General features: G+C 44.4%; 1 protein-coding gene across 2 annotated transcripts; it reads left to right on the plus strand.

The window, feature by feature from the left end:
- On the plus strand, positions 1-21603 carry DEPDC7 (DEP domain containing 7). 2 transcript variants are annotated; one of them, XM_040980308.1, is made up of 9 exons: positions 1-92; positions 10124-10514; positions 14807-14934; positions 15735-15921; positions 19126-19337; positions 20365-20507; positions 20693-20818; positions 20911-20989; positions 21289-21603. In XM_040980308.1, exons 1-9 carry the CDS (start codon positions 20-22, stop codon positions 21480-21482), a joined length of 1533 nt encoding a protein of 510 aa, XP_040836242.1. In that variant the 5' UTR covers positions 1-19; the 3' UTR covers positions 21483-21603. The 2 variants fall into 2 exon arrangements, with proteins under 2 accessions (XP_040836242.1, XP_040836243.1); XM_040980309.1 differs by having other exon boundaries at positions 20-92; positions 10124-10522; positions 14815-14934.

The following is a 21603-nucleotide window of genomic DNA, read 5'->3' on the forward strand; positions in this document are numbered from 1 at the left end:
CGTCGGGGCGGCCGGGGCCATGGCCTCGGTCCGGGAGAAGGCGGCCGCGCTCAACCTCTCGGCTCTCCACTGCCCCGCGCAGAGGCCACCCGGTAGGTCCCAAGGCCCGTCCCCTGGGAGGGCGCGGGCCGGGCGGGGTGTGGGGCATTCGGCCGTCCCCGCGCGCAGCGGTCGGCTGGGCGAGCCTGGCACCGCCGGGGGGCCCTCGGCTCACCGGGCCGCCCCGCCACGCCGTGCGCGCGCCTCGGGTTGCTCCCCGCCCGCGGACCGGGCGGCCCACACAGCCCGGCTCTTCTCCCGAACTCGAACCTGGCCGCGCGTTGGTCCGTGCGCCCGCCGCGTGCCGGGCGGCCACTCGCCGTGGTCCGGACAGCGCTGCGCGCGGCGGCGACTGACGGGCCGACCGTCCCTGGAACGTGGCTAGCCACACTGACACCTGGACGGACTGCTCGGTGTGGCTCGTGGCCGCAGGGTAGCAGTTCCGAGCCCGTTGCTGGGAGAGGCGAGAGGATCTGTTGATATGTTATCCTAGCAGGAACTTGGCCTAAAGCGTTAGTTTGTTTTTTTTTAACGCCTTCTAAATATGCAGAATTGAGTGGGAAAAAAAAGTTTCTGACTGTTTTTTAAACGTAGGGAGAGAGGTTGGCTAATCCTGCCTTTTGGGGGAAATTCCATTGGAATCTTTTTCATCCGCTGATCGCTTCTAACACTGGCGCTAATGTCAATGCAGCTTGGTAACTAGGGGGATTCAGATGACTGCTAAGATATCCAGGTAACACTTGGCCTTCCTCCCTCCCCCCCTTTGGATAGGTTACAGCATTGGCCCCTCTCTGGAGCTGCGTGCAAACGCCATGATTCCTTCCCCTAGGTCAAAGGAGTGCCGCTCCCCACCGCATCCTGGGATGCTCCTTATAGTTCTCAAAATGCTCATTATCAGTTGTGATCCAGAACTCGGTTTCTTTGTACTTTTCTAAGATCACAATATGGACTGTCTTCTGCCTCCGTGTGAAAGATTTGGATGAGCAGCACATCCAAACCATTTGCTTGGCTGGTACGGTGATGAGAACTCCTTTAAAACATTTGGGAATTGAAAACCCAATGCGATTGAAAACAGTCTTGGGAAATCTTCTGATACTTTGTGAATGCTGAGAAGTCCCCCAGTTTCACCTGATGAAAATGTGGCAGTTGGTTTTCTGCAGCAGCCAAAATACCAGTTCTGGGCTTTGGGCATTTGTGACCAATTTCTTTGATGGTATTAGGGAAGATGGGTTTAAGAATTAAGTAAATGCTTCTTAGGAGAGGTAGGGTGCTGGATAGCGGGTTTGAACCTGGGAGAAGGCAGGTGCAGTGGGCAGAGGGGCCCTGACAGAGTACTGGTTTATTTCCTGTGATACACCTGGCTTTGTGAGCGTTTGTTAAGCCCTCTTCCAACCTTTAGTTTGCTGCATGGTGGTCTTAGCACAGTCATGGGATTCAATGGGTCTTGCTTTCCTGTCATCCCTCTGTATGACTTTTTTTTTGCTCTTTCTCCACTGTTGAGTAATTCTTCCATACTTTAAAGGGAGCGACAAGAGACCTGGTTTACATGAAGAAATAAGGTCTGGATGCCAACCTCTAACCAACCCTTTCCTTTGTAGCTTTAGACAAGTGTGTTCTGTTATCCCTTCCTGCTGTAACCTAAGTCTTTGACTTGGCCTGGTGTCACTTTTCCCGGGAGCTCGAAGTACTTCCCATATGCTGTCTCCCTAGCCTGTATGAACTCAGGCGGGAGCCAGCGCTGGCTTTGCAGCTAGTTACCTTAGTATTTTAAAGTGGTTCTTGTTAGTGGGTTGATCGTTTCACCTGACAGCAGCCATCTTCGGTGAGGCAATCTCGGTCTTCAGCATGCTCATAAAGCCAAACAGGAAGAAAATAAACTTTGAACCAGCAAAACCAACGTTCAGAGGAAGTGTTGCAATGTTGGCGTTGGAAGTGGAGAAGGTGTTTTTCCACTCAGTCACAGCTGCCCAGACTTAACACCCCAGTCACGACTAGCTTTGCATTGATTTTCTGACTTTACAATAAAAATTAATAAATCTTAAAGGAAAAAAGAAAGGTTAATTTTTATTAGAAAAGCAGACTTACAGAGAGAAGAGACAGAAAGATCTTCCATCCACTGGTTTGCTCCGAAAGGCCTCGACAGCTGGAGCTGAGCATATATGAAGCCAGGAACTTCTTCTGGGTCTCCCAAACAGGTGCAGGATCCCAAGGCCCTGGGCCATCCTCGACTGCTTTCCCAGGCCACAAGCAGGGAGCTGGATGGGAAATGGAGTACCCAGGACGCAAACCAGTGCCCATGTGGGATGCCAGTGCTTGCAGGAGGAGAAATAGCCAGTTGAGCCATTGTGCTGGTCCCAGCAGTTAAATAATTTGAACCTCCAAATTATAAGGAAATCTGAAAACAGTATGCAGCAGCATACTGTTTCTTCAGTTTTTAAAGAAATATTTAAATGAAAAGTAGATTCACAGAGAGAAGGAAAGACAAAGAAAATCTTCCATCCGCTGGCTCACTCCCCAAGTGGCTGCAATGGCCAGAACTGAGCTGATCCGAAGCCAGGAGTCTCCTCTGGGTCTCCCATGCGGATGCGGGGTCCCAAGGTTTTGGGTCGTCTTGGATTGCTTTCCCAGGCCACAAGCAGGGAGCTGGTTGGGAAACAAGGCTGCCAGGATTAGAACCAGTGCCCATGTGAGATCCCAGCGTGCTCAAGGCAAAGACTTTAATCTAGGCTATGGCGCCAGGCCCAAGAAAGCAAATTTGTTGTGGGCTGGAGTTGTGGTACAATGAACTGTTACCTGTGAGACACCAGCATCTGCTGTGCTGCTGATGCAGCTGCCTGCTGCTAGGCCTAGGGACGCAGTGGAGAATGGCCCATGTGGGAGACCAGGGTGAAGTTCCTGGCTCTTGACGTTGGCTGAATCAACCCTAGCCATTGTGATTATTTAGGGAATGAGGCAGTGGATGGGAGATCTCTCTCTCTCCTTCTCTTGTCACTCACTTTGTCAAATAAATAAATCTTTTTTTAAACAATATATGTTTTAGTAATATACTTTACTTGTCTGTAAGATCCAGTTTTAGGGTCCCGGCTTGGTTAAGCTAGTGGCTAAAGTCCTCGCCTTGCATGCTCTGGGATCCTATGATGGGTGCAGGTTCTAAAATCCCGGCTGCTCCACTTCCCCTCCAGCTCCCTGCTTGTGACCTGAGAAAACAGTCAAGGACGGTCCAAAGCCTTGGGACCCTGCACCCACATGAGAGACATGGAAGAGGCTCCAGGCTCCTATTTTAGAATCACCTCAGCTCTGGCCATTGCAGCCGCTTCGAGAGTGAGCCAGCAGATGGAAGATCTTTCTTACTGTCTTTCCTCCTCTCTGTAAATCTGACTTTCCAGTAAAAAAGTTTTTTTAATCCAATTTAATAATGCTTATATTGATCTACTTTGAAGGATTTAGTATCTCGCTACTAAAATGACTACTGAATTTTTCTTATCCTTAAATAGGTTATCACAGTAGGGCTAGATCTGCTGACTGCATGGATCATAATTAAAACCGATTCTTCCCTTTAAAAATATTTATTTATTTATTGGAGAGGCAGGGTTGCAGAGATGTTGAGGGAGAGACAGTGACAGATTTAAGCAGAGATCTTGCATTCACTTGTTCCCTTTACAAATGGCCAGCTCTGGGCCAGGTTGAAACCAAAAGCTAGAAAATTCTTCCCAGGTTTCCCATATGGGTGAAGGGGGTTCAAGTACTTGGGGCCATGTTCTGCTGTTTTCCCAGGCCATGGTTAGAGATCTGGATCAGAAGTGGAGCAACTAGAACTTGAACTGGCTCCCCATTGGGATCCCTGTGTCTCAGGTGACAGTTTGACGCACCATGCTAAGACACTGACCCTTCCCTTTTGTATTTTTTTAAAGACTTATTTGTTTTCATTGCAAAGTCAGATATACAGAAAGGAGGGGAAACAGAGGAAGATTTTCCATCCGTCGATTCACTCCCCAGGTGGCCGCAGAGGCCAGAGCTGAGCCGATGCGAAACCAGGAGCCAAGAACCTCTTCCAGGTCTCCTACATAGGCACAGGGTCCCAAGGCTTTGGGCCATCCTGGACTGCTTTCCCAGGCCACAAGCAGGGAGCTGGATGGGAAGTGGAGCAGCTGGGACATGAATCAGTATGCAAATGATCCCAGCGCATGCAAGGAAGGATTTCGCCCCTGAGTCATTGCTCCAGGCCCTGTGGGTAAACATTTTTGGCTAGAGCTCAAACACATGTGACGGGCAGGCCTTTGCTTTTGAAAAACAGCTGTTGTTTTCAAGCAAATAAAGATGAAACTGCTGGAAAAGTAAAGGAATGTTAATTAGCCATGACTTTATAGGACTTAATTGCATGTGTAGCGTGTTATATATCTTAACTTTTCCTGTTAGACAGCCACTCCATATCTGTATATGGTGAAGTCAAGTTTGTCCCCATACTTCATTTCTTATGAATCTGCAGTGTTGTATTTGCTGTTCAATGTCCCTTTCTTTCTTTGCTTTTTCTTCCTTGCTGTGGTTATTTTATGTCAAGAATAGAGTGACAGAAAGAGATCTTTCATCTGCTGGTTCCCTGCTGTAGTGGCCACAGTGACCAGGACTGGTCCAGGCTGAAACCAAGAATCTGAAACTCCATGCAGGTTTTCCATGTGATCGGAAGGGACTCAGTTATGTGTGCCATCCTTTCCCTGCTTTCCCAAGGGCTTTGGCAGGGAGCTGGATCAAAAGCAGAATAGACAGGATTCAAGCCAGCATTCTGCAGAGGGGTGCCACAGTACTGCCCCGGCAATGTCCTGTTCTAAGGGGGTGGGAGGGCTGGCTTTACTGTTTATATCTGAGACCTTGGAGTTGAACTGTTGTGTCAGAGGATGAAGAAACCAACGCAGAGGATCGGGTTCTTGCTCAGGGATTCCTAGCTGGTCTCTAGTTGCTTTAATTCCTTTGCTTGTGCTTTTCGAAAACAGCTGGCCAGATATAAATAAGGAGGTACCAAACTGTAGATGGTGATGAATTTTTAAAGAGTTTAAGAGTCTAACTTCACGTCTAAGTGAAGTTCCATGACAAGCTGAAGCTTAAGTGCTGATTGCTAGACTTACAAAGCACTCCGTGCATACTACTGGGCTTTTAAATTGTATTTAGAAACCACAGTAGGTCATCCTACTGGGCTATATTCTCTATCATTATTCAGTTCAGCTCTTGATGATGGTAAATAGGTTTTAAACCAGCATGGGGCGGGGGGGGGGGGAGATCTGCATTCAACTGATGAAGTCAGCAGTAAATAAACAGGTTGCCCTGGTGTGGGTCTTGGCACGTTTACTTGTCAAGTCCAAAGTATATTAAAGTATACATGTATGAACATGAGCTAGTTTGGGTCTGACGGTGTTGGTGGTGCTTTAGGGGAAATATCCCAGGATGCAATGGCTGGAAATTAATGGACACTGAGAACAGAAGGGACCTGAAAGGGCTGAACTCTATCATGCCTGGAAGATTCTTGAAGTATTATGTGGCTCACAGGTGCCTACTATCCTGCTCTAACCTGTTTTGTAATCTTTTATGCAGCGTTAGTCAACTTGAAAAACTTCCTGATTTCCCACATTTCTGCATCAAGTTAATACGGGGAAATGTGTTCCTTCCCTCTTAATTCTCACGTGAAGATTGGCCTTTTCCACGTCCCTGAGACCATAGAGGCTCTCTCCTTTCCCCCTTGCTGTTTGTCCTGTTAATCTGAAATGAATAGATGTTTAAATTGTATGCGTTGACCTACTTGTAGCTCGAGTGTTATGGCTGTGGGTTGCCCCTGTAACAGTGTGATAGTTCAGAAGTGTTTTTCACGGCAGCTAAAGGCAGGCTGGTCTGTCCAAGTGTGCTTCCCTTTCTCAGTGTTTGCACTTTATGCTATCCTGCCTTACGTTAGGAATCCTGATTACTAACAGGTTTTGTTTTTAATACTTTAGTTGGCGGTTCACAAGCCTTAGAGGTTTCCATTATGTTTCTTCTAATCTTTTTACTATCTTAAAGCTATTTTACTTAATTCCAGGCTCCAGTGAAAGGTTGATGCTAAATCCATTTCTCTGGTGGCTTGACCTTTTTTTTTTTTTTTCCCTAAAGATTTATACAGAGAGGAGGAGAGACAGAGAGGAAGATCTTTTGTCCAATGAGTCACTCCTCAAGTGATTTCAGTGGCCAGAGCTGAGCCAATCCGAAGCTAGGAGTCAGGAGCCTCTTCCTGTTCTCCCACGTGGATGCAGGGTCCCAAGGCTTGGGCCGTCCTGGATTGCCCTCCCAGGCCACAAGCAGGGAGCCGGATGGAAAGTGGGGCTGCCAGGATTAGAACAAGCACCCTTGTGGGATCCCAGAGCGTACAAGGCGAGGACTTTAGTCACTAGGCTACTGTGCCAGGCCCGTGGCTTAACTTATATATGTAAGGACAAGCTAACTTATATTTACCAACTAAGTTGTGGAGAGCAAGTTTGTTTACATCACCAAGCCTTAATTTCCACAAAGTAAGATTAAGAACGTCCACAGAAGTCAAACAGGATAACCTGAGAGGAGACAGCCTGACACGTTGTATATACTCAAATATTAGCTATTACTACTACAGTGAAGAGTTGAAACCTCAGAGAAAAGAATTTAGTTCATGGGCCTGGTGGCGTGGCCTAGTGGCTAAGGGCCTCGCCTTGAATGTAGCGGGATCCCATATGGTTGCCGGTTCTAATCCCAGCAGCTCCACTTTCTCTCTCTCTCTCCTCCTCTCTGTATATCTGTCTTTGTAATAAAAATAAAATAAATCTTTAAAAAAAAATTGTATCTTTGAAAAAAAAATTTAGTTCACTAAAATTTCAGTTGTGATCTCTGGAACAGGTGCAAACACTGGGGTGCCCTGAGTTCTGGGTATAAATAATATGGGGTTATTTTGTGATTACCTCAGATTCCTTATTCCAGCTTTATTCATTATAGAGTAAATCTAAATAAATACTGATTGTCATAAATTTATTTCCAGCTTGACAAGACTAGTTAGTTTTTCACAGTTGTGTTTTTTTTTTTTTAAAGATTTATTTATTTTTATTGCAAGGTGAAATATACAGAGAGAAGGAGAGACAGAGAGACAGACCTTGCATCTGTCCACTGGTTCACTCCCCAAGTGGCCGCAACGACCAGAGCTGAGTTAATTTGAAGCCAAGAGCCAGGAGCTTCTTTGAAGTCTCCCATACAGGTTTAGGGTCTCAAGGCTTTGGGCTGTGCTCTGCTGCTTTCCCAGGCCACAAGGAGGGAGCTGGAAGCAAAGTGAGCAGCCGGGATTAGAACTGGCACCCCTATGGGATCCTGGCACATGCAAGGCAAGGACTTAGGTACTAGGCTACTGCGCTGGGCCCATGATTCAGTTTTTGAAGCTACCCATATGATGCTTGTGAGACTGCTAACAATTTCTTCTTTTGGTATTGGCTTATAAAGTATTTAATCTTAACATAATTTTGGTTAAAAACAGTGTCATTGTAAACATAACAATTGGTAAGTGATAAATTACCCATGTACTTTTGGTATTGGAAACATACAAGTAATTAGTCAAGGGCTTTGTGTATGCATGTACTGTGAACTTTATGGCGAAGATGTCAAAATTGCTAGTAGCTGCAGAATTATGCTGTATTTCTCTCCCTATCTAACTCTGCCATTCAAATCTTTTTTAAAAAAATGATGTGTAAGTGAATATAGTGTAATGATTCAGTGTTCTTATAATTATTGTAACACAAGATGAATTTGAAATGACCCCCTTAAGTGTTCACGTTGGCAGTATACATACCAAATGACCCACTTAAAAATTCACGGTGCAGTAAGCAAGCATTTCATTTCTTAAGGAATTTTTCTTATTCTCAAAATCAGTGCATCCTGTATGTTTAAAAGAGTAAGAAAGTAATTTCAATTTCTTACTTTTTTTTTTTTAAGTTTTTGTGAAAGGGGGAGAGATGGAGATCAAAATCGGTGTTTTCCACCTACTGGTTAACTTCTCAAATGTCCCAGGACAGCCAGGCCTGGAACCCGGACAGGCAGGAACTCAGGACTCGGGCTGTGTCCTCCACACGTGTACCAGGGGCCCAACTGAGGCTGACCTGCTGCTTCCCAGCATACGTCTTAGCAAGAGGCTGGTATGAATTGGAGTGGAGCCAGGACTCACAAACTCAGCTGCCCAGTAGGTAGTTGGGCATCACAGATGACATGCTAATATGTTGAAGGAAGGAAGGAAGGAGAGAGAGAGAAAGACAGACAGACAGGGGCTCTCATCTGGAGTACTGAGTTTTCTGAGTAACGGAAAATGCAGAGCGAAGCAGCTGGCTCAAGGCACATAGCTGTGCTCTGTCCCTGCAGACGACTGAAACCCAAGGCCCATTTCTTCCTTCCTAGTTTCCCTTTGTCGTTCTGCCATCGGTTTATTACAAATGAGGGAAAATATGATAGGAAGCTTTGGAGGCTTATTTTCATTTTGTATTTAGCTAAAATCTTTGTGTCCCTCCAACTTTGTAGTAAGTCATTCTGAAGCGCAGAAATCAAATTGTTGCTTAACTGTGCTTACAGAGTGCTTACTTAATTTAAAAGCCTACAAAATAGGAAGCTTTAAAAATATGAATTTAGGGCCCGGCGCGGTGGCGCAAGTGGTTAAAGGTCCTCGCCTTGCACGCCCGGGATCCCATATGGGCGCCGGTTCTAATCCCGGCAGCCCAGCTTCCCTTCCAGCTCCCTGCCTGTGGCCCGGGAAAGCAGTCGAGGATGGCCCAAAGCTTTGGGAACCTGCACCCGCGTGGGAGACCCGGAAGAGGCTCCTGGCTTCGGACCCCCATAGCATCGGCCCGTTGCGCTCACTTGGGGAGTGAATCATCGGATGGAAGATCTTCCTCTCTGTCTCTCCTCTCTGTATATCCGCCTTTCCAATGAAAAAATAATAAAAATAAATCTTTAAAAAAAAAAATATATGAATTTATTCCTAAAGTGTGTCTGCATCTGGCTGATACATACCTGGAGTCTTAGCAGTCCCAGTTCCAGTGTGATCTTCACTGTAATGTGTACAAGTTATGTGTGACCTCTATGAATCTGCTCTGTTTGTTTGCTTTAAAGGCTTATTTATTTTTGAAAGCCAGAGTTGGGGTGGGGAAGAGACAGGCAGACACAGAGAGATCTTTCATCTGCTGGGTCTCTCACCGCATGACTACAGTGGCCAAAACTAAACTAGGCCTGAGCCAGGGTTTTCATCTGGGTCTCGCACATGGGAGCAGGGAACCAAACACGAGGGCCGTCTTCTGCTGCTTTTCCCAGGCCATTAGCAGGTAGCTGAATTGCAAACGAGGCAGCTGGGAAAGAACCAGCACCCATGCAAGATGCTGGTGCCACTGGTGGCAGCTTTACCGGTTATGCCACAGCACTGGCTCCTGGGAATGTGTTTTGAATCCATCACAAAACGATGCTGTCTACCTCAAGGGACTGCTAGAGAAAACGAGATGATTTCTAAAAGGCACTAACAGAGTTCCCTGAACACAGCTCCCGGCTGCTGCAAGGGTCGACTTACGTCGCTTGCCCCTGCAGTCTCAAGTCACAGCTCCGCCGGCTGCTCCCACTTGCTGTCGCCCTCTGCCTCCTGCTGGTCAGGCACCCTGCCACCTCGGAGCTTGGTCCTTCATGTTCCCTCTGCGCTTTCCCTGGAGGTCTGGGAACAGCTTGCCTCCTAGTTTTGCTGATTTCTACTGAAACACATAACCATAGTCCCGCTTTAAAACAGCGCTGGCCGCCGTACCCAGCTGTTCCTTTCAGCAGTAATCACATCTCCATTCTACCTGTGTCTTCTTGCAGAATCTGTGTCCATAAGGCATCATTCTGTGAACTCTTGTGTCCTAGCAGATATAACACTGTCTGATATACAGAAGACACTACGTTTTTAAAAAATGAGTTGCCATTAATAGTGATAGTGTGTTTCCCTCATGATTGCTTCTTCTTCATATCTCTGGATAGGTGTTAAGACCTTCCAACAAATGAACAAAGCATCATTCTCACGTTCTCGGCAATTTTCTCCCTCTAGGTTTCAGTGTGGCCCAGAAGCCATTTGGAGCCACATACGTGTGGAGCAGCATTATAAACACTCTTCAAACACAGGTGGAGGTGAAAAAACGCAGGCATCACCTAAAACGACACAATGACTGCTTTGTGGGTTCAGAAGCCGTGGATGTCATTTACGCTCACCTGATGCAGAATAAGTACTTCGGTGATGTCGATATTCCTCGGGCCAAAGTCGTGAGAGTGTGTCAGGCGCTTATGGACTACAAGGTCTTTGAAGCGGTTCCCACCAGGGTCTTTGGAAAGGACAAAAAGCCTACGTTTGAAGACAGTAGTTGCAGCCTCTATCGATTCACAACGATACCGAACCAGGACGGCCAGGCAGGCAAAGAAAACAGGTCAACCTCACCCTCCAGGTTCGTGTGCAGTCTCGGGCTCTGAGGGAAATGGCTGCAGGGTTTTGCTTCTCTCTCTATATATATATTGTAATGAGATGTTGAATGTGTAAGCAGGGAAGTATGGTAACTCTTAGACTTGTTTAGTTCAATTTTCAGAATATGAATTTATTATTTTTTGGGTTTGAAATTAGGCAGTCTTTGAACACTTTGGCCTGTTCAAATATAGACATTTTATATATAGACATAGATGCTATTTTTTCTTGGGAACATATGCTAATATCATAAACCGAGGGACCCATGATCATAGCATGGGGGAAAGTGGGTATTTTATCTTGTATGTTGATGCTCCAGGGAAGCAACGCATATAACCACATACCAAGTGATGTGATAGCTAATCAATTTTATACTCTATCTGTTAAGTAACTTCCTCAAATAAGAGAAAATGGGATATTTGTCTTGCTGGATATGGCTTATTTCACTTGGCATAATGATTTCCAATTCAGTTGTATTTGTTGCAAATGGCATTTTGTTCTTATTTTCCATGTAGTAGCAACAACCAACAAACTTTGATGTTTCTATCTGCATAGGGGGCGGCGTTTAGCATAGTTGATTAAGATGCTACTTGGGATCCTGGCGTGGTAGCCTAGCGGCTAAAAGTCCTCACCTAGAATGCTCCGGGATCCCATTTGAGTGCCGGTTCTATTCCCAGTAGCCCCGCTTCCCATCCAGCTCCCTGCTTGTGGCCTGGGAAAGCAGTCGAGGACGGCCCAAGGCCTTGGGACCCTGCACCCGTGTGGGAGACCTGGAGGAGGCTCTGGCCTCCTGGCTTTGGATCGGCGCAGCTCCGGCTGTTGCGGCTGCTTGGGGGAGTGGATGGGAAAGTGGAGCAGCTGGAACACAAACTAGCAGTCACGTGGAATCTTGGCGCTTGCAAGGAAAGGATCAGCTAGCTGAGCCCATCAGACCAGGCCCAATGCATTTCATTTTCATTAAAAATTTTGTTTTAAATCCCCATGTATTTTAGAAAAGTCATCCTGGCCGTTGTCTGGGCTCCCCTGGGAGCTCTGGTTAGGAATCTGTGGTGGTATTGCTGCTTGGGGGAGATGAGAACTGAAGTTAGCTGCATGGCCAAGTGATGGCGTCACTTCAGGGGGTGGACGAGGGAGACAGAAATGTGGGGCCCAATTATGTTAAATGGGCACATGGTGAATTTTGTTATTTATTATATAATATTCATAAAGTGTACCTGTTCCTCAGGTAAACTGTGCAGAGGTGACAGTGTGCCTGATGTTCTTTTAATTCATTCAGATCTAACCTCACGTTTTAGGGTATTTCCCTTCAAACTTTTTTTTCTGAAGAGTTATTTATTTATTTATTTTTACTGCAAAGTCAGATGTACAGAGAGGAGAGACAGAAAGATCTTCATCTGCTGGTTCAACCCCAAGTGGCCACAACGACTGGAGCTGAGCCAATCTGGGGCCAGGAGCTTCTTACAGATCTCCTATGCAGGAGCAACATCCCAAGGCTTTGGGCCATTCTCCACTGCTTTCTCAGGCCATTAGCAGGGAGCTGGATGGGAAGTAGAGCAGCTGAGATATGAATCAGCCCCATATGGGATCCCGGCACATGCAAGGCAAGGATTTAGCCACTAGGATATTGCGCTGGGCCACATATATATATTTTAAATACTTAATTCTGTCTACTTGAAAGGCAGAACAAGATGGAGGGAGGAAGGGAGGGAGAAATATCTCTTGCTTCATTGCCCAGGTGCCTACAGCAGCCAGGCTGTACCTGGCCTGAGCCAGGAACTCTATCCGAGTGTCCACTCAGTGCCAGGAACACAGGCACTTCAGCTGCTCTCTGCTGCCTCTCAGGAGTGCATCAGCAAAGGCCAAAGCAGAAGCTGATGGGCAAGACTGCAACAAGCCACTCAGATAGATGTGGATTGCAGCTTCATTGGCGGAGCCAGTCCCCAGCTCATCTTGAAATATGTTTTAGCTCTTCAAAAAAGTTATTTATTCTTATTGAAAAGGTAGGCATATAGACAGAAAGAAATAGAAAGATCTCCCATCTGCTGATTCATTGCTTAAATGACTGCGAGAGCTACAGCTGAGCCAATCTCAAGCCAGAAGCCAGGAGCTACTTCTGGGTCTCCCATGTGGATGCCGGGTCCCAAACCCTTGGACCAACCTCTTCTGCTTTTCCAAGCCACATGCAGGGAGTGTAATGGGAAGTGGAGCTGCTGGGACACAAACTGGTACCCATATGGGATCCCAGCGTGTGCAAGGCAAGGATATAGCTGTTGAGCCATTTCACTGTGCCCAAATACATTTGAACTCTTTCAGGCATGATAAACACGCTCAATGCAGGCTTATGTATCTGAAACCCTTGGGACAAGTTGTGTATTTAGAAAGGTCGTTTTGCGCATGTATCATGTGCAAGGTAAAGGATCATAGATCTGCCTTTGGGAGACAGTTCCCACCATTTTCAAAGAATGCCTTAGAAGTAGAGATAACTGGGGTGCAGTGCAATGGCTTGACTGGCTAATTTTTTTCTCTTCAAGTGCTGGGATCCCAGGAGAGCACCAGTTCATGTACCTGCTGCTCCACTTTGCATCCAGCTCTCCTGCTGGTGGCCTGGGAAAGCAGTTGAGGACTGCCCAGAGCCTAGGGACCGTGCACCCATGTGGGAGACCCAGAAGAAGCTCCTGGCTCCTGGCTTCAGATAGGCTCAGTTCTACTTAGGTAGTGAACCACTGGATGGAATATCTGTTTTCCTTTTCTCTGTCAATCTGCCTTTCTAATAAAAATAAATCTTTTTTTAAAAAAAACAACAAAAGAATTGGTGAGCATCATCAAGTTTGTTTTTCAAGTTGGTGACTAGAATTTTTGTCACGGAATTACTTAAAGGCAGATATTATAGGACCGGTGCTGTGACACTGTGGGTAAAGCCACTGTCCTTGATGCCATCATCCCGTGTGGGTGTTGATTCATGTTCAGCTGCTTCACTTCTGATTCAGCTTCCTGCTAATGGCCTGGGAAAGTCACGGAAGGGCTCCTGCCCTGTGACCCAGACGGAGCTCCTAGCTTTGGCCAATCATAAATCAGGAGAAGGAAGAGCTTTCATGCTCTCTCTGGAACTCTGATTTTCAAACAAAGTAAATCTACGTGACGCAAAGGGGCTGGCATTGTGACACTGCCTGTGACGCAGGTGTCCCACATGGTTGCTGCCCGTGTCCCGGCTGCTGCACTTCTGACCCAGCTCCCGGCTCATGGCCTGGAAAAGCAGTACAAGATGGATCAAATATTTGGGCCCTTGCACCCACGTGGGAGACTCAGATAAACGTCCTGGCTTTGGCCTGGCCTGCTTCTAGCCCTGAACAGCCATTTGGAAAGTGAACCAGCCAGTGGAAGAGTCCTTCCTCTCTCAGAAACCGACTTTCAAATAAATAAATCCTTAAAAATTTTTTTTGAAATCTAGATGTTAAAGGGAGAATTCATTTACAGTATTTTTTTTCCAGAAAGTATAAAGTTTATTAACTTAAAAAAAAAAGCAACTGAATATGGGATAGTTCTTATTTACAAGTTCTAGAAGAGGAGGCACATTTTAATCAACATTTTAGATAACCAAAGGGGTACAATATTTTTCTAGAAATACTAGAATTTCACTCTAGGTGGAATAAAGAAAAAAGTGACAGCCCCAGTTAAAACAGATAAACTAATACCTTCAAAAAATACTATATTTTTCAAAAAGTATCACTGCTAACTTAGACATGGATTTAAGATTTATTTATTTTTATTGAAAAGTCAGATTTACAGAGAGAAGAATATGCAGAGAGAATGATCTATCCTCTGATTCCTTCTCCAAGTGGCTGCAACAGTCGGAGCTGAGCTAATCTGAAGTCAGGAGCCAGGAGCCTCCTCTGGGTCTCCCACGTGGTCACAGGGTCCCAAGGCTTTGGGCCGTCCTTGACTCTTTCCCAGGCCACAAGCAGGGAGCTGGAAGGAAGGTGGAGCAGTTGATATATGAACCAGCGCACTTGTGATATCCCAGTGCAGGCAAACAAGTCGAGGACTCCAGCCATGAGGCTTATGTGCTGGGCCCCGATTTAGACTATTTGCTTAGACTTAAGAAACAAACGTGTGGCGTGCTTTCATATTTGTAGTGGTTTTTTTATAGTTTAGAATTTGCATTTTTGTGTGCTTGTTCTGAAATATATATAAGCTTTCCAGAAACTGTAGCCCTAAAGCGCTGAAATTTTTCTGTGGTTATACTAACAAACATTACCTCATAAAATAAATTTATTTTAGGAATACAGCTGCATTATTTAAGTCACCTGAGATCAAATCAGCAAGTCTGGAGGATTTGTGGGAAAATCTGAGTTTGAAGCCTGCCAACTCCCCTCATGTAAATCTCTCTGCAACCTTGTCTCCACAAGGTAAGCCAAAGATATGTAAAATAAGAAACAGAAGCCTAACTTTCAGTAAAAGCGCTTCAATCTTTTCCATCTTAACCTTTATTAGAATTTAAATATTCAGCATGCAGAGAGAGCACAGTCCGTGTTAAAGCTGCTTATATTCAGCTTTAACAGAAGTCTATTATCTTTAACAAACACATCAGTGTTGCAACTCTCGAACACTGACTTTTGTCCTATCAGCTGGCGGAGGTTCAAAACTGAAATTTTGGGCATGCAGATTTTTAGTTAAAACATGATTCAGAAGTTGCTCTCCCCAAGATTTTACTAGAGGAAGCACAGATTTGAACATCACAGGAAGGCATTTACAGAATTCTCCAGTTCCTCCTTGTGTGTGGCAGGAGCATGCTGGCTGGCTCCCACTTCCTCCCTCCCTCCTCCATGCCAGTTGTGGGCACCCTGGGTGCAACAGTCTGTGGCCAATCGTTTCAAACCAGTTTCAAGATTGAATGAATCATCCTTTCTTCCAGAGCCCTTATTAACATGTTATATGACTTGATCTCTTATCTCTGCCAGATTGCTTTATACAGAGAATGAAAAGAATCCCTGTTGTCCAAAGTCTGTTTCTCCTACACTTCCAACAGATCTTGGATTGTTTTATTTTGTTATAAGAAAGCGCTTCATAAAGTTGACTTGTTCTTTCCTTGGAGTCGAGGGTGCGGGGGAGACAAATTTATGAGCTGAGACCTGTCTAGATAAAAACGCTTGTGAGCATACGGTAACTGGTAATTCCTTTAACTCCTCTTGTCATTTCTCCTGTGTAGTGATCAATGAAGTATGGCAAGAAGAAACAATTGCACGACTGCTACAACTGATAGACCTGCCACTTATTGACTCCTTACTCAGGCATCAGATGGTCCCTAAAGTTCCTGCGTGTAGCAGGCAGCCTGACCTGGTCAGCAGCAGTAACTACCTGGATCGGGCGATTCTCAAGGCTTATGGTGATTCACAGTATGTGTCAGTACATGTGATCATCTGAGTATGTGTGGAGGAAGATGATAAAGAATGGCTCTAAGATAATCATTGGAATTCTACCTTCCATAGGGTCAAATATGCGTTGCCAGTTGATATAGCCAGTTATTTGAGAAAAACAGAATGAACTGAATTTAGAAAATAACTTAAATGTCGTTACTTTCACATCATTGTTGTTTCACATGTAAATAACTTGCACACCAAGAGAAGTGATTGTGTTGCATCTTATCTCAAAGAAAATGTAAGTCTGGTCTTCTAAGATTTCTCCGAAGGACCTAGACCAAGATGAACAGCAGATAGGGGTCAGCGGCATAAACCACCATCAGCAACTCCAGCATGCCATTAGGGGCGCAAGCTCAAGTCCTAGCCGCTCCACTTTTGATCTGGCTCCCTGCTAATGTATCTGGCAAAGCACTGGAAGATGAGCCGAGTGCCTAGGCCCTTGCCACCCAACGGGGAGACATAATCTAGCCCAGCTCTGGCTATTGCAGCCATTTGGGGAGTGAACCAGCAGATGGGAAGTCCTTCTCTTTTTATCTATGTTTCTCCTAATTGCCTTTTAAATAAAAAATAAATAAGTCTTAAATCTGCTTTTAAAAAAATCTAAATAAATTCTTGGAATCCTTTTAGCTACAAATGCTTTTATATGCCTCTAGAATACCTGTGAAGTATGTAATTTTAAGTAAACTAGTTTTATGAAAGTAAGATTTAGGAGAATTGTAGCTACAGGTGGTAAGCATAAATCTTTTAAAAGGCAGAGAAAAGAAAAAGAGAAAGAGAGAGCTATCTTTCATCCACTGGTTCACTCCTCAAATGGCCACAATAGTTGGAGTAGACCAGACAGAAGCTGGGACCCAAGAGTTTCTTCTGGGTCTGCCACATGGCAGGGGCCCATGCATTTGAGTCATCCTCTAATGCTCTCCCAAGTACATTAACAGGAAGCTGGATTGGAAGCAGAGCAGCTTGGACTGACTCTCAAATGGGATGCCAACCCTGCAGCTATTTTTTTTCAAAGATTTATGAAAGTCATATTCACAGAGAGGAGGAGAGACAGAGAAGAAAGGTCTTCCATCTACTGGTTCACTCCCCAAGTGGTCATATTGGCTGGTGCTGAGCTCATCCGGAGCCAGGAGCTCTTCCAGGTATCTCACACGGGTACAGAGTCCCAAGATTTTGGGCCATCCTCAACTCCTTTCCCAGACCACAGACAGGGAACTGGATGAGAAGTGGAGCAGCTGGGATTAGAACCGGTGGCTATATGGGATCCCAGCACGTTCAAGGCAAGGACTTTAGCCATTAGACAACTGTCCCTGACCTTTTTTTTTTTCTTTCCCCTCTTTTTTCAGTAGCTTTTATCTGATGTCCCACAACACAAGCACACACTAAATACAAATATTCAGAATTGAAGTTTTAACTTCAGCTGCTACAGAAATTAAGATTCTCCCCTCACCCAGGAATAGTTCTGTATTTCTCATAACTTTAAAACTTGCCCTGATATTTTCTAGTTTATTCAATTTTTAAAGAATGATTTCTTTTTTATTTGAAAGGCAGTTTTACAGAGGAAGAGCCCTTCCACCCACTGGTTCACTCACCAGATAGGCACCGTAGCCAGAGCTGAGCCGATCTGAAGCCAAATTTGGGCCGTGTTCAGCTGCTCTCCCAGGCCATAAGCACAGAGCTGGATTGAAAATAGAGCAGCCAAGAACAAAACCGGTGCCTATGAGGGATTCTGTTCCTGCAAGGTAGAAGATTAGCCTGATGTATGACTGAACCGACCCCAGTTTATTCAACTTTTAATTGTGTTACTCTAACAAATAGTATGCCAGCCCATTTCAGGAGAGGAAAATACAACTTATATTTTCAGTACTTCACTAGTTATACATTGAGATGAACTATTAAGGTAATAGCTAAGAGGCAAAAGGTAGCTTAACACCTCATGTGAAAAAGTTAATCTCAACATACCAGTTGTTCAAGTCGGCCTACATAATAGAAGGCTTATTCTACAAGACTTCAGCTTACATTTCTGTACCCTCGAGCAACAGGTGAAAGCGTTTCACAGTTATCTTCTCCCATGCAGTCAGTGCTGGCAGTCACAGTGGAGATCACTTCCTGTAGATCTTAAGCCCGCCAGTGCTTGGGCTGGAGATGAAGTGATTTGCCCAAGATATGCATCTGGGTCATCCGCAGAAGCAGCTCTGCGGGTCCTTGACGTAGACAACGTGATCGCTTGCTGAACTGTGTTAACGGATTGGAGCTTGAGAGCTGGCCGTTTCATTTCTTGAAATGTTAAGGCTTTTCTGAAGTTTTTCAGCTTCATTTTGCTACACATGGTAGTTGAAATTGTATTCTCTTGTAACTGTTGTTATGTGTTCTGCCCTCGCCAGAGAAATGATAGATGGCATACATAGCTCTGAAGAAGCTGCACTGAATCAGTGAGAGACTGGTCTCGGGTCAGATCTGGGTCCTGGTCCTGCCTGGGGCCTGAGCAAATGACTTGCCATTTGATTGTCTATTTTGATGACTGGATACTTGCTGTTTAACTGTGATAGACGATTCAGCTATGTATTAAGCAGTTAACATGTAGTTTAGGAGTGTCTGGGTTTGGTTTGATCCCTGGCTCCAGCTCTTGAATCTTTAACTTTTATTTTTTTTAAATTTATTTATTTTTACTGCAAAGTCAGATATACAGAGAGGAAGATCAGTCTCACTCCCCAAGTGACTGCAATGGCTGGAGCTGAACCAATACGAAGCCAGGAGCCCTGAATCTCTTCCAGGTCTCCCCTGCGGGTGCAGGATCCTAAAGCTTTAGGCCGTCCTCAACTGACAGGAAGTGGGGATGCCGGGGTTACAACCGGCACCCATATGGGATCCAGGCACATTCAAGGCGAGGTCTTCAGCTACTAGGCCACAGCGCCATGCCTGGCTCCTGATTCTTGCACCTGCTAGTGGTAATGGTAGATGCAGTGGTAGTGGCTCACCAAGTATTTGCATTGTTGCCACCCATGTGGGAGACCGGGATTGAGTTCTAGGCTCTTGTCGGTATTTGTATAATAGGCCAGCAAATAAGACGTGTGTCTGTTTCTATTTCATTTTTTGAAATTGAATTAAACATATCTTTAAATGTATAGTGGTTTATGCTGTCAACATAAATTTTTGGTGTCCTGGCCTGTCTCTCTGACCCAGGGAAGACGAATGGCTGTCGGCAGCGATCGACTGCTTAGAGTACTTCCCAGACCATTTGGTGGTGGACATAAGCAGAAACTTCCCTGAGCAACCAGATGGCACAGATGTGGTGAAAGGACTTCTGTTTGATGCCATTAGCAAATACTACAGTCATAGGGAGCCTCTGTTGAATCATTTATCTGATGTTCACAATGGAATTGCAGAACTCCTAGGTAAGTAAGAGCCTTCCAGATAGAATTTATTTTAGTAAGGAAAGAGGAAAATGGTCGTTCTTTTCAAGAGTAACCAAGATAGCACTACCTGAAGGCAGAATCTGGATTAATTCATGGAAAATATGGTTATTTTAAAATCTGTTACTGTTCCTTTGGAAAGAGGCATGGGTGAACTCTAATGCTATTGGAAACTTCCGATTGCAACAGGAAAATCCCCTCAATTCACTAAAATCATTAGGTTGGAGCAGAAATTCTTTTTTGAGAATGATTGATTCATTTGAGAGTGTTAAGGAGAGAGAGAAAAAAAGGATCTATCCACTCTTTCACTCCCTAGATGACTGCAGCAGCCAGGACTGGAACAGGCTGAAGTCACCCGGGTTTCCTTATGTGGATGGCAGGGGCCCAGGGCTCGGGTCATCATCTGGTTCTAGTCCCAGACTATTAGCAGAGAGTTGGGTCAGAAATGGAACCGCCTGGACATGAGCTGGCATCCTTGTGGAATGCCCCTGTCACAGGCTGTGGCTTTACCCACCTTGCCACAACGCAGGCCCCAGCTTTCTCTTCTGGGAATTACCAGCAGCACCACCACTCCCATGTCCCTCCATCAGTGAGCCAGACTGTTCCACATGGGCTGTTTAAACCAACCTGAAGTGTCAAAAAGATTCCTTTTGTTTTTCCTAGGTAGAGATGGATATAGCAGCTTCATGCACATAGCAAGCCCCTAGAATGTATCGAGTTAATGAAAAGTACAGGCTGGGAGTTTGTCCTCAAAGCCAAGAGCTGGATTTAATGATCTAAGCTACTATGTTACAAGAACTTAGGCAATTAGTTGCCAACTGGAAAACAGGCTTCCTTTATGGTATGGGTCATTCACTGTAATTCCTAGTCTTGTTTTGGTTTTTGGAAGCAATTTTGAATAAATGTACTGTTTGATTTAAGCTGTAACTTGAGTTTTTTTCCCTTGAATACAGTCATGATTGGTCGATTGAAAGTGGTTCTTTTTTTTTTTTTTTTTTTTTGGCAAAAGTGAATGGGAAGACTGAAATAGCATTAGAAGCTACTCAGCTCTTTCTGAAGCTTTTGGATCCCCAAAATAGAGAAGAATTCAGAAGACTGCTGTATTTCATGGCTGTCGCGGCACATCCTTCTGAATTTAAATTACAGAAAGAAGTAAGTCTTTTGTTTAAATGTTACTTGTATTGAGAATCTAATACTTATAAGACCCATGTGTCAAATTACTGCCTCTTCAATAGCAGGCATGCTGAAATGGATAACAGCTGCCAATATTCCCTTTCTTATGAAAAGAAATCAAACTTGAGTCTTCTAAATACATGCAGTGTGTTTTCTATTTGTAGAGTGACAATCGAATGGTTGTGAAAAGGATATTCTCAAAAGCCATTGTTGACAACAAAAACTTATCCAAAGGCAAAACTGACCTTCTGATACTCTTTTTAATGGATCATCAAAAAGATGTTTTCAAGGTAAGCTAAGTTGAACCAACTACAGGGTTTTATTTAGTAGATTGCTAGATTATAATATATTCGAATAATGCCCCATGTTCCTTTTTCTTAAGATTCCTGGAACTCTACATAAAATTGTCAGTATTAAACTTTTGGCCATACAGAAGGGAAGAGACCCAAATAAAGATGCAGGTAATCTGAGAAATTTTATTTTCATTACCTTCCAAAGACAGATTGCTAGTGCTTATTTGAAAGTATTTTACACTTTTATTTAAACTGAATTCTAAATATTTTTCTCAGTTATACAGATTTAGCACAGAAACTATCCAGAAAGCAACTTGTGCAGGATTTTTTAACAAAAAAGTCACTAGTGCTTATTTCTTCAATGTACTTTATAAAATGGAAGAAGAAAACAAGTATCAAATATTAACTGATTTGTATTAAAGGAATACTGTCCTAAGTGAACTTTTTTTTTTTTTTACCTTTGTAAGGGTATATTTATTGCCAGAGAATCAATCAAAGTGACTATTCCAACAGTACACAGAAGACAACCAAAGATGAGCTCTTGAACTTAATAAAAACTATTGATGAGGACTCAAAACTGTCTGCCAAAGAGAAGAAAAAATTGCTAGGTCAGTTCTATAAGTGTCACCCAGACATCTTTGTTGAGTATTTTGGAGAATGAGTTTCTAGTGTATGTGTATAGATTGTGTATTTTAAGAATAAATTATGTATCCTAAAGAACTGATCACATTTGTAAACTTGGAATTTCTAAATGTGAAACTGTACTTAATAAACTTTTTTTT

The sequence above is a fragment of the Ochotona curzoniae genome, unplaced genomic scaffold (genome assembly GCF_017591425.1).
Source record: "Ochotona curzoniae isolate NIBS_2020 unplaced genomic scaffold, NIBS_Ocur_1.0 contig_3432, whole genome shotgun sequence".
In the NCBI taxonomy this organism is placed as follows: domain Eukaryota; kingdom Metazoa; phylum Chordata; class Mammalia; order Lagomorpha; family Ochotonidae; genus Ochotona; species Ochotona curzoniae.